Source organism: Prionailurus viverrinus, unplaced genomic scaffold, assembly GCF_022837055.1.
Source record: "Prionailurus viverrinus isolate Anna unplaced genomic scaffold, UM_Priviv_1.0 scaffold_35, whole genome shotgun sequence".
In the NCBI taxonomy this organism is placed as follows: Eukaryota; Metazoa; Chordata; class Mammalia; order Carnivora; family Felidae; genus Prionailurus; species Prionailurus viverrinus.
The window spans coordinates 1,131,679-1,144,228 of record NW_025927605.1 but is presented as its reverse complement, the minus strand read 5'-3'; the positions used below and the strand labels follow the sequence as shown (position 1 = coordinate 1,144,228).

At 34.1% G+C, this 12,550-nt stretch overlaps 1 protein-coding gene across 5 annotated transcripts in view; it reads right to left on the bottom strand.

Annotated features, from left to right (window-relative positions):
* Positions 1–12,550, bottom strand: part of GPATCH8 (G-patch domain containing 8) — a 99,587-nt gene that overhangs the window by 61,597 nt on the left and 25,440 nt on the right. For 2 of the 5 annotated variants that reach the window (XM_047845534.1, XM_047845533.1), the window contains exons 2-4: positions 10,405–10,479; positions 4,379–4,396; positions 1,977–2,049 (exon numbers count right to left, since the gene is read on the bottom strand). Coding sequence is in view for 1 of the 5 variants with exons in the window: in XM_047845532.1 (XP_047701488.1) it covers positions 1,977–2,049; positions 10,405–10,479 (148 nt within the window). In the remaining 4 variants the exon portion in view is untranslated. Of the gene's footprint in view, positions 1–1,976; positions 2,050–4,378; positions 4,397–10,404; positions 10,480–12,550 lie in introns of those variants that run through there. The other 3 variants (XM_047845532.1, XM_047845535.1, XM_047845538.1) reach the window with 3 other exon arrangements.

Here is a 12,550-nt window from a genome sequence, read left to right as displayed (position 1 = left end):
AACAATGTGGATTTAGTTAACACTACTAAACTGTTCACTTAAAAATGGTTAAGATGGTAATTTGATGTTATGTGTTTTCTATCACCATTGAAAAGAAAAAAAGGGATGGGCTTCAAATTCCCTTTATATTTTAGATGAATAAAGGACTTATGAGTTATTGAATGCTTATTATATGTCTGCAACCATGGAGATGGAGTTAAAATATGGATAAAACCTAATTCCTCTTTTCAAAGAGCTCAAAGATAACCAAAATTCTAAATATTCTTAAGTGCTCGCTTCGGTAGCACATATACTAAATATTCTTAAAATAAAATTAAATTTTTCCATCACCCTAAAACAAGTGAGTATCCAATTACTTCTCCTTTCTTAAAGCCACTCTTTCTCACTCTTCCTTTGCTAGGTGTACTTTAAAACTTTGATGCTTACAAATGAAAAATTCTGGGATTCAAACAGATTTGCTAGCTCCTATGGAATGCCCCCAAATTCTACTCCCTTCTGTGCCTGAACAAAAAAAAAAGAATCAACAATGCTCCTGGGAATCTCTGAACAGGAGGGTAAATATAATAGAGAAAGATCAAATGCAGTCTTGAGACCATCCTCTGAGCAATCACCTGCATTCAATTCAACCCCACACTCACAACTACATAACCTACTGGGGCAAATTTTATCCTTTCAGTCCTGATTACCCGTACCCTTCTTCTGGACTCTTACAAATCCATGGGCTACACCATACAAATAAGTGGCTCTTAATTACAGACAGCTCTTTGTATCAACTGCAATGAGTTCCTGTGCCACCAGAAAACAAGTTTAAAGATAATCAAATCTTTTTCCTACCCCCCAAAATAGGTTAGTGCTTATTAATAAATACTAATTTGAAATATATTTATTAAGCATCTCCTTTGTGTCACCACTAAATAGAACTTGTAGAATTATCATTTAAAAAGCAAACGTTTTTAAAGACTAGAACATTCTGCTTAACGCCCTGACCTATCCCCTTTAACACACACACTGGAATTGGCTAGATTCCCATTCCCATTGTGGAAATCTATTTCCAAAAATCAAAGAATTAGTCAACAGAAGCACACCTCTCCCCCAAAGATCCCCTTATATGAGACCCTCCGTGACCAGAAGTAGAAGTGCAATGATTTCCATCATTTCTGAGGCAGTGTTCACAGAACACTACCGAGAATAGTAAGTAGCTCTCGAACATGAGGGACCTAAAAGGTAAATGAAGCTGGGTTTCCAACTAGCAAGAACTCAAAAGCAGAAATATTAGTATTTTTGTGTTTACTGGAATGATTAAAGAAAAATGAACGCAATGGAAACAAAACCATATATTTTCTAGAGCCTCAAAAGCAGAAATATTAGTATTTTGTTTTTACCCAAATGATTACTATAGTTAAAAGAAAAATGAATGCAATGGAAACTTCAAGCCATATATTTTCCAGAGCCTAATATGAACCTGAGAAATGACCTCTCTGCTCAGAGAGCCCTAGGAAACAATCCTCTGCTTTCATCTTACATTTCATATGGGTTAATTCTTCTCTCTACTACTACATGGGTTCTGACCATAGAGAAAAAGAGCCAGGGCAATCACCAGCTTCAGGGAGAATTCAGAAGGGCAAAAATTAAATTCTGCCACTGAATGGTTCCCTTTATAATACTGAAGCCATAATACAATATTGCTAAATGACACACCCCCATCAAAAAAATTAAAACCAACTGAGCCATACACACACAATATGTTTGACCTGAAAGTATTCATGACACAGCAGCTTACTCTTGCAACTTATGATCTTAATAGTGACTTAAAATACAGTTACAGGAAAAATATAGACTATTCTAGGGGAGAAAAGGCAGGGGGGAAAGCCCAAACACTTTTTTCTTAAAAAGATAATAAATATATTCAGGTATAAGATCAAATCAGAAACATTGTTTTCTTTCTTTCTTTCTTTTTGTACATTTAAAAAACTTACCCTGAAGAGATTTTCCCAATCCCTGGCCCAGCTTCCACCCATGTTTCTGGAGTAAGCGATGTCCAATATTATCCTGACAGACAGAACAGAGAGACAAACCAAAAATATTCCAATAATATATTCTTCCCTTCCTAGTGACATTTAAACAGGTGATGAGCAAGAGATAATTCTACATATATGCATGCAAAAAAGTGCTAATAATAGGGTAAATGTGCCCAATAAAAGGGGCATTAATGTAAAAAGAAATGCTGGCCAGTATTTTATATGGGAAGAACATAGGGGTGAGGGTCCTTTCTGATGGTGTGCTGGGCAACTTTTGTACATAACACTTTAAAAAGGAGAAAAAGGGGAAGGGGGAAAAGGGGGAAGAATACATTTATGAAATTTAAAACTAACATTAAAAAGCATAAAATCAAGGTACTTATACAATCATATCCACCACCTAGACAGCACCACTTGAAGTTTTTTTGTTTTTTTGTTTTAAAGAAAATCTACATTGTGTTTAGTTATTTTGCTTATGTGTCAGGCTTTCATGATACAAAGTAAGTTGTAAGTGTAAGACTGCCCCACCACTAGAAATGAAAACACAATCAGAGCAAAATCCAGGCTAGACTTGATTGGTTTTTTTAATATATATGTATATATATATATATATAAAATATAAATATTTAACTAGCATGCAGCCAATATTAAACTGAAAAAACAGTGAGGTTAGTAAAACAAGAAATTAAATTGATTAAACAGAAAAATAAAATGAGCTCAAGCACAGACTGAGTGATGCATTTCAACATGTAATCTAACAAAAATGCTAAAATGTTAGAATGAAACAGGCCTAGCAATAAGTTAACAGTAAAGAACCATTAGTGCATGTAGGGGGAAAAACCAATATACATAATGTCTCATCTTCCTAGGAGCACACCAGAAAAGGCATTTCAATGAAAACTGTACCTAAAGACACCAGAAACAACAATTAATGTCAGCTTTTAAGGGTTCAAGGTCTTAGAAGTCTCTGCATATCTTTGTCCCATTCGCTTTTTACAAACGTTGTGAAATATGAAGACAAAACTAAAATAACCATTAACTACCTCAGATAAAATGCTGCTATATTCCTCCAAAGAGAAACATTTTAAAATTATAAACACAAAGTGTTCTATATGCATTAAAATGTAATTTACAGTAGTAACCTAGTTATCACTATTTGAAAATAATCTCATTATTTCCTGAAATCAATCTATAAAGCTAAAGCCATAAATCTTATTTAAAACCAAACATCTCCTATTAAACTGCTTTTTATCTTCTAGTTCCATATTCAATGATAAAATGTTCTTTAGAATTATAGAAGAAAACAATTAATTTTACTGTTATCTTTTCTGACAATAAGTTATAAGAGGAAGGTTAAGCCTTCCAACGTTCTGTTTTGAGGTGGTGGGGGGACAATTTCCTTCCACAAGTTTATGACAGCAGGCAAACTGGAAAACTCAGCTGAGCAACTGATTATTCACTGATCAGGGCAGAATAAAGATCAGGATACCTTTTTAAAAACAAAAATGAGGCAAACAATAATGGAAAATTTGTTTCTAAAAAAGAAGAGGAAGAAGAAGGAGAGGAGGAGGAGGAGGAGGAAAATAATCTGTTCCTAAAACAAAAGATACTACTGTTTTAAACATATATAGGGGCGCCCAGGTGGCAAAGTCCGTTGAGTGACTCTTGATTTGGGCTCAGGTCATCATGATCCCAGGGTCGTGGGACAGAGCCCTGAATTGGGCTCCATGCTTGGGGTTTTCTCTCCCTCTCTTCCCTCTGCCCCTCTCCCCCACTTGTGCGCTCTCTCTCTCTCTCTCTAAAATAAATAAATGAAACAAAAGGTCACTAGAAATTACTTTTTCCCAGGAACTGAATTAGAAAATGCCATGGTTATGTATAATCTGAGGCGGTAACTTCCATATTACTAGACATCACAAAAACTTAAAAACAAATGATAAAGTCTTACTATAAGCAATGTTAGCAGAAAATGAAAAAGAGGACTTTATTATACTATTATGAATATAAACTTACCTGTACATAAAATCCTTACTTTATATCATAACTCTTACATCTGAAGAACTATAGGACACGGATAGCAGAATGACTCTAAGGTTATATAGTTGACTAAATTATCATTTAATCTTTTAATAGGCTAATGTTATAACTCTACTTGGCACGAAGATTTAGGATATTAAACCATGCTGACAAAAATTGTTGCTCCCTTTTTTTATTTAAGAAAATTCAATCTTTGGCTAAGTGGAGATGAGACATTATGCTGACTGTGTTATATTATGAATGCACTAAAATAAACAGACAGATGAAGCAGTATGCTATTTCCAAAAGCAGTGCAAGTGGAGTGAAAGCATTTCCATACGAACCTGGCTTTAAAAACTGGGCTGTCAAAAGAACAGTTAAATGTAACACAAAGTAAGAAACTGTCCAATCACTAATGGTCGTTTTTTTTTTTGTCTTGTTTTCAATTCACTGCTTGCAATTAATGTATTTATTAAAGAAGAGTGAAAGCATAAGTAAATTCACGAGTCAAGACCAGCTGAGAGATTCGAGAGCAGCGTGTTGTGACTGACAACAGTGAAAGGAAAAGCAAATGTTAAAGGGAGAGGAAGAAAAAAGAAAACTTTAGGATTATACACATTAGCACCACTTTTACAAAACCACTCAAGATAGCTGTCACCTTCTCAAAAAAAAAAAAAAAAAAAGCAAGCTGATACAAAATGGTAGTGGCATTTTTCAAACTTTAGATGAAAGCTGTCCTTTAATTAACTCTACTTTCCTAAGTATGGATAAGGAATGAAATGTCAGGGTCTGTATTAAAATTAATATGCCACTTTATGTCCTTATGATTATAACAAAGGCAACAGAAACAACAGACATACCTCCCAGAACCTCTTCCCCTCACCAACCTCAGAGATTAAGTGAATGACTAATAACAGAAAATCTGGACCTTTCCTATCATTCCAGACTACCTGCTTTTGTAGGAAAAAAGGCAGCTCTGTGACTCTGCAGAAAGGGCTAGTATTCAGTATGGTCCCTTTTCCTACCAAAAAAAGAAAAAAAGTTTTATAAACACTTGTCAAAAATTCAATAGGCTTAGGGATGATGGGTAACACAAGGGAAGGCACACCAAAATACCTCACAACAAAGCACAACAAAGTAGCCTTGCCTATCCCTGAAATGATCAAAATGTTCACTGAACAGTCACTGTGAAAGAACAAGAGAGTCACTCATAAGCCTATGAAAATAATAATCTATTCTGTTTGGAGTTGTGATTTTGCAAATTATTCCCATGGATGTTATTTATAATAGTAAATTGGAGTAATTTAAAGCCCAAACAGGTAATCTAGACATTATGAGGGTAACAAGAACTAAATTTACCTCTGAAGTAAATTTACTATTTAACAATTTACTATTTCAGTCACTATAGTCGTAACTAAAAAACCTTTGTTTTTTATTTTAAAATATAATTCAACCTCAAACTTTATATTTTAATTTCATAGAACCAAAAGTAAATAATTGAAAAAACTTTTTAACACTGTCTGGTTTATAACTAATAAATGGGCATGACAATGACAGGCTGTTTATAAATTAAATGCACATGGAAGAACTGCAGAGAAATTCTACCCATCTTACCTACCTACCTACCTACCTACCTACCTATTTAAGTAAACTCTACTCCCAATGTGGGGCTTGAACTCACGACCCCAAGATCAAGATTCTCACGCTCTACCAACAGAGCATGAACAAGCCAGGTGCCCCAAGACAAATACTAATTTTAAATTAATTGATAAAGCAACTAAACTTTGCCCAAGGGAAACAGGCAAACAAACTAGTTTTCCACTTGATTCACAGAGTTCCCACAAGCTATTTGTTACTCTATGTTCTTGAGACCAAAATGGTGGCAGCGTGGCATTTTCTTTGGTTAGGCATGAAGTTCTTTAATTCTGGTCAAACCACAAAGCTGAGCTGAAAACTCGAACTTTTTTACACCTAGATTACTTCAATTGGCCTTTTTTTTTTCCTATTTCTAAACTTAAATATATAATTAAAATGCTACATTTTTACCCTCTGTTCCCTTCTTTTACATGTGTAAGAAAGGAAAATATAATTTTTAAATGGGAAAATCTTTGAAAGCAAGAAACGTAAGTATTATAAACTATCAACATGCTAAAACACAATACCAGAAAAAACAAAAACAACAACAAAAAAAGCCTCCTTATTGTTTCAGCCATTCCTCAACATTTTTACTTATTAACTATCAACTAGAAATTTTCCCAAGAAGTTTTCTCTGCTCTATAAAGCTGTATTCTGTCATAGTAACAATGATCATTTTGGCAATAGCACCACCAGTCTGTACAATGGGAGCCTGCCAAAACATAGATTAAAATTTATTGTATGAGGCTGATTCCAGTTTTTATAGCAGGAAATAGAATATTCTGTCTCCAGAGAAAACTGTATTACAATTATGTCAGTGACTGGATGAATATTAACTCCACAATGAATTTTGTTTTAGTTGACAGCCACATTCAATTTACACCATTTGCCCATTTTCAACAGTGACAAAAATGGTAGGTCTCTTGAGTGGATTGTAAGCTTTGCTGATTGTGTATTAAAGACTCTATAAGCAAAAACCAAATGCTACTAGGTGAACCCATGCAAACAACAAGTTGTAAAAATTCCCGAAACAAAAAATCTATAGCTCACTACAGATGACACAATGAAGACTAGAGAGAAAAGCCATATAGTAATGCTACACCATTCAGCTCCAAGAAGCACATTATTTATAGTGCAGTCCACATATGGTCACTGCTAAATGTCAAATCAGCAGTCTTATAGTTACAGTTTGGAACTAGTGGAGTCCACAGATCTAAACAGATATGCAACATGAACTCAATTATACATATACTTCTAAATCCCAAGAGAAGCAAAGTAAACATCAGCAACTGGAGTTTGAAAACTTACATTCATTTTTAAAAACCTCTCAGTCAACCTAACAACTATAAAGACAGGATTTTATTCAGGTAGAACAAAGACCAACTAATGGCTGATGGGTAGTTTTACTTCCAACTGCAACAGTGACAACATATTTTACTATGATGTAGGTGTTTTGCCTTCTGTATAGCTGTAATCATGCCCCCATCTCACCTCTCATATTGTATGACAAAGGTCATAAAAAACCATATATCATAAATCACACCAAACAGTTCTTCGAACTATGGTGGAATTCTAAAGTGAGCTTTGGCTTTAGACTTAAGGTTTGCTTTCTAAATACTTTGTTGTTAAAAAATGTAGAGGATATAATGGCTGTGACCTAAAAAAATCATGAAACAGTAACTTAAAATTCACGTTCTATAAAGTTGTTTTTCTTTTTGTAGTAAGGGAAAACATTAATACTTTCCATCTTCTCTGTAATTCAGATAATCAAGTTGTCTGGCAATTCTTTCATAATTTTCTTAGAACAGTTTTATTTTTGACCAAAAATTTCATTGAAAGATATTTGGTTGACTGAAATAAAGCAGGGGAAATAAAACTTTGCAACAAAGATTATGAAATACTTTACAAATGCTGGATTTTGAGGTGTTTTCAACACTTCCTGACTGAAACTGAAATGTGGATCATCTATCTCACCAACAAGTCTAGGCTTCAGAAGTTTACTAAAGCATAATGCATTATTGAATCTTTGTACTTGAGTCTTTGTATTTCATTCCCCATCTTGCCAGTTTACAACAAATTTACCCTATTACCAAAGGAAAAGACCTTAATCCTATACTCACAATAACCCTTCACACAGGCATATTTCTTGGCACAAACCTGTGCAGAGATTTCCACGGTTACCAGCTGCTGCAGATTACCTTTGTTTAAAAAAAAAAAATGACTAGACCTTTAGCTCCTGCAGTGATCTGTAGACTCCCAAAGCTGCATATTTCCAGCCACTTTTGAGTTGCATGCTGTAGCAAAACAGTCAGCACCTCTCAATAGATATTGCTGCAGAGAAAGATTTTAATTCAGCAGAGACTCTTTCTATGTGTGAAAAGCAATGCCATTTCTCCCTAAGAACAAGAGAGCTCAATATAGCCAGCCAGTGATATAATATATATTTATTTGGTGGGAATTCCTTAGATGATAGGGTTCTTCCCTTTGGAGGGGAGGGGGAGATTGATAGTGCACTACCAACTTTCACGCCAATTGTTTTAGTAAAAGTTTCCTTAAAACCTTTAAAAACTTTCAATTTGTTCCCAAGTGATTCATAAGAGAAATAAAATCCTTCCTGTCTTGTGTGTCCCACTTCTACCTAAAGCAATGTAGGCTATGAAGCTCCTCCTCCTATTACCTAAACTATCACAACGCAAATAATATTTATTTATGTTTCAGGAGTAAATTTTCATTAGAGAGATAATTTACTAATATACATCTCTGAACATACACTTATTTATTAAAAAAATTAAATATCCAGTCTGAGCACTATGTCATTCACTATTTTAAGTGGAGAAGATAATACGATTCAATAAATAAGGCATATTATCAATTCCACTCCTACTCTTTGAGATTCCTCAACAATGATCACTCAGACGGTCTTCTAATAGCATTCTTTCTATGACATATGGTAGAAAAAATCCTGGACAGTGTGAGAGGAAAAATAGCATTAGTCTCACATGCCGAAGGAATGAATTTTCCAAAAACCTTAAAATACAGCCCTAAAATGCTTTAAAAATGTTAAATATTATTTACTTTAGAGCTTTTAAAAAATCTTTTGAGTATAGTAATAATGAATACTAAGCTGCAAATTTAGTCTAATTAAATTCCCTACTACTGTTGAATCAGAGTACCCACAGATTTATAGCTTATTTAAGAATATTAATCATGTACCTTGTAGATATGGTACTTGGGTCTTGCTTCTGACAACTATCTGTTCTTAAACTATGACCCAAAGAGACATTTAAATAAAATGAAAAAATTAAATTTTTCAAGTACAAAATGCTAGCTTAGCCAGCCTACAGACTTCATTATAAAATTCTGCCTTGTGGTAATTCCCAAGATGACATAGAACAAGGCACAAACTTCAGTGGTTTTTAACTTAGCAATGTGGGCTTGGCATTTTATCCTCAAGTCAAAATACAAGATTGGGCTTTCAGCTCAAGATCAGATGTGAATTCTCCCTCTGCAGCATTATCACATGCGTCATCAATTACTGCCATGCCTAAGTCTAGCATCATGCCAGCACATTAAGACAGAAGGTACTATATGCAGTGTTCACTGGACCAGAAGAACAGAAATAAGAAGGGGAGGTGGGGGAGAAAGAAACCCTAGAGAAGAAATTAAAAAAAGGCAGACCGTGCAATACAAACCAGATCATGGCTGCTTAGCTAATATGGGCCAACTGCTGTGGAAGAAAAATGTCGAACACCCCAAGTTGTGTAAATTTCTGTAAACATCTAAACACACACACAAACACACACACAACACCAACCTAATTAGGAACATAAATATATGTTGATCCTTTACTATGTTATAGTTTTGAAAATAAAAGCTAAAGTTAAAATGTCTGTGCTCTCTAAACTGTCTTATTTTCCTGAGGGAGGAGAAGAAGCTAGTGTTTCTTAAAGAAGAAGGGAGATATCTTCACTGCTATTAAGATTAAGACTTCCTCTTCGATCATTTTCACTCAAGTTTACCAATAACTCACTGAGACCCTAATTAAATATGTATACCTTAAGCACAAATATTAAATACTGACAATACTGACAAGTTTAGACATTTTAACAATGCACTGTGTAATTTAAAAATAAAGAGCTTTTCAAAATGAAAATGATGTTCAAAAATTAAGGTTTTTTTAAAAAATTAAGAGCCAGGAAAATAAATCTCCTTGTTCTATTGCTTTATATCAATATCCAAAACTAAGTCATGTAAAGGGATAGAAAGAATCAGCTTTTCACAAAAACCAGACATCTCTTAAGCTACCAAATTTATGTTTCATAAGTGTCTGGTAAATATATTAGTCCTTAACTATTCCTAATGGAACATTTCACACGTAATTGTGCTGCCAAGGAAAGGTGTAGCTTTTAAAGGATCAAAATACATTTTACTCCTTTATTCAATTTACAAAAACACTAAACTTTAACTTGCTATCTTTAACAGAATATCAGTATGGGCCAAAATGATATTTTCCATCAAATTCTAAGTGGTTTCTAGATCTTTCAGACTGATTTCCCAAAATATTAAATATTAGATAACATCCCAAATTCTATTTGATTACTGTAGGGCATGCAAGAAAACAGCTCTAAACTGTACTATAACTTATTAATAAGTTTAAATTCATTCACATCAAGTGTCACACGAACACTACCTAACTAACTATGACCCAAAATTAAGCACTAATCTATAGGCTTACCGATTCTATAGGCTTGTCAAGTGATGCTTGTTCAATTTCCAAATGTCCTTCTTCATACTGATCAAAGTGATTACCCTGAAAAAACAAGACTACAGTTATTTTTCAACAGTAATAAATGCCAAAATATGAATAATCTAATCCAGCTAGGGGTTATTTTTAACTTTTCATTCTTTTTCAGTAGACAATCAAAACTGTGCCACAATTTCAGACTTTTTTAAAATCTATAAAAAAACCAATTTATTAGAAGTCTAGGCCTAGTAATAGTAATTCTCCCTTTGATAAACATTGAAATTGCTAACTAAAACACTATCAACCATTTGGGATTATCAACTCCTTATCTGACTGATGATATCATGGAGACTCCAGAATCTTAAAAATGCCTGGGTGGCTCAGTGGGTTGAGTGTCACTCTTGGTTTTGGCTCAGGTCATGATCTCACTGTTCGTGAGTTGAGCCCCACGTCGGGCTCTGTACTGACACTGTGGAGCCTGCTTGGGATTCTCTGTCTCTGCCCCTCCTGTGCATGCTCTCTCTCTCAAAATAAATATATAAACAAACAAAAAAAAGCCATGTTTTTTAGCTTTTCATAAACAATCTTGCACTAAAGAAGATAAATCATAATAATAGAAGAATGCAAATAAAAATCTGTTATAATACTGTTCAATGGTGGTAACATTGCTTTTAAATTAAAACTGCTAAAACATTGGACTTTAAATCAAGTTGCTAACTCCCAAATTTCAAAGAATCTAAAAACACAATCTCTTGACACAGTATTCTAAATACAGCTATTCCTCAAATGATCTGCCAAGAGAGATAAACATGTCTGTAAAATGCCATATTTGACCATAAGCAAGCAGTCACTACAACTAGAGTAAGTCAAAATAGTTCAACTGAGGATAGGAGGAGACAACTAGGAAGTTCTCTCTAATCATGGTTTTCTCTGATCTCCCTACTCTATTAGCAAATAATAGCTCATAATTTGGCTTTAAAACAGAATACCAACTTTCTGGTTCCCTTTATGTTACAAAATAGAGGGTGTGATGATTTGTAAGTCCTGAATTGACCTAAATCAAAAGAGGAAAGACTTCAGTCTAGCCTATGTTAATCCAATGTGTGGAGTGGTAGGACAACTTGAATGTTAACAAAAAGTTATTTTACTTTTTCAAGGTAAAATTTTACTTGAATAAATCTTAACCATAGAGATCCTAAACATATAATTTGCCACACTGTATCAAAACTACTAGGTTACTTATTTCCTTCATCAGACTGTAAAGTCCTTAAGAACAAGAACTAAATATTGTTTACCTCTTACAACCCTAAAACTTAACTCGGTGGCTAAACATTAGAGAACAATTAGGTGCTAAAATTGTACGGTAGTGATGAAAAAGTTCTGGAATTAGACAGTGGTGGTGATAATGGTTGTACAACATTGTTAATATACTTAATGCCATTGAATTGTATACTTTAAAATAATTAAAATGGTAACTTGTACGTCGTATGTATCTTAGCACAATAAAAATGATAAAAATAAAATTGTGTAGTAGAGTATATCCAAAAGAAGAAAGGAGTAACAGGACAGGAATAGGTTTTCCAAAGACAAAAAGCAAATCTTAAAAATGGAGGAGCAGGCAGTCCAAGAATGAGGAAAAGCAGAGGTGCCAGGGTGGCTCAGTCAGTTAAGCATCTGACTTGGTTTTGGCTCAGGTCATGACCTCACAGTTTTGTGGGTTCAAGCCCCACATTGGGCCCTGCACTAATAGCACAGAACCTCCTTGGGATTCTCTCTCTCCCCCACCTCTCTGCCCCTCCCACATTGGCACTGTCTCTATCTCTGTCAAAAAATAAATAAAACTTTTTTAAAAAATGAGGAAAAGCAATCATCAACAAATACTAAAAATGAAAAATAGGTACAATCTCTAAAAGTCTCTCTTAATCTCCAATATTTTGTCCAACAATCTCTTTAACACTTGCCTCCTATTTTAACTTCTAAAGCAACATTTAAAAGTTTAGAAACAATTACTTGTTTCTACCACTACCACTATTGGTGTTAATACCAACAATAACTGGATACTATTTTGAAAGTAAATCTTTAGAGTATGAAACTTAGGACAACCATGTTTGTTTGTTTGCTTGATTTACTTATTTTT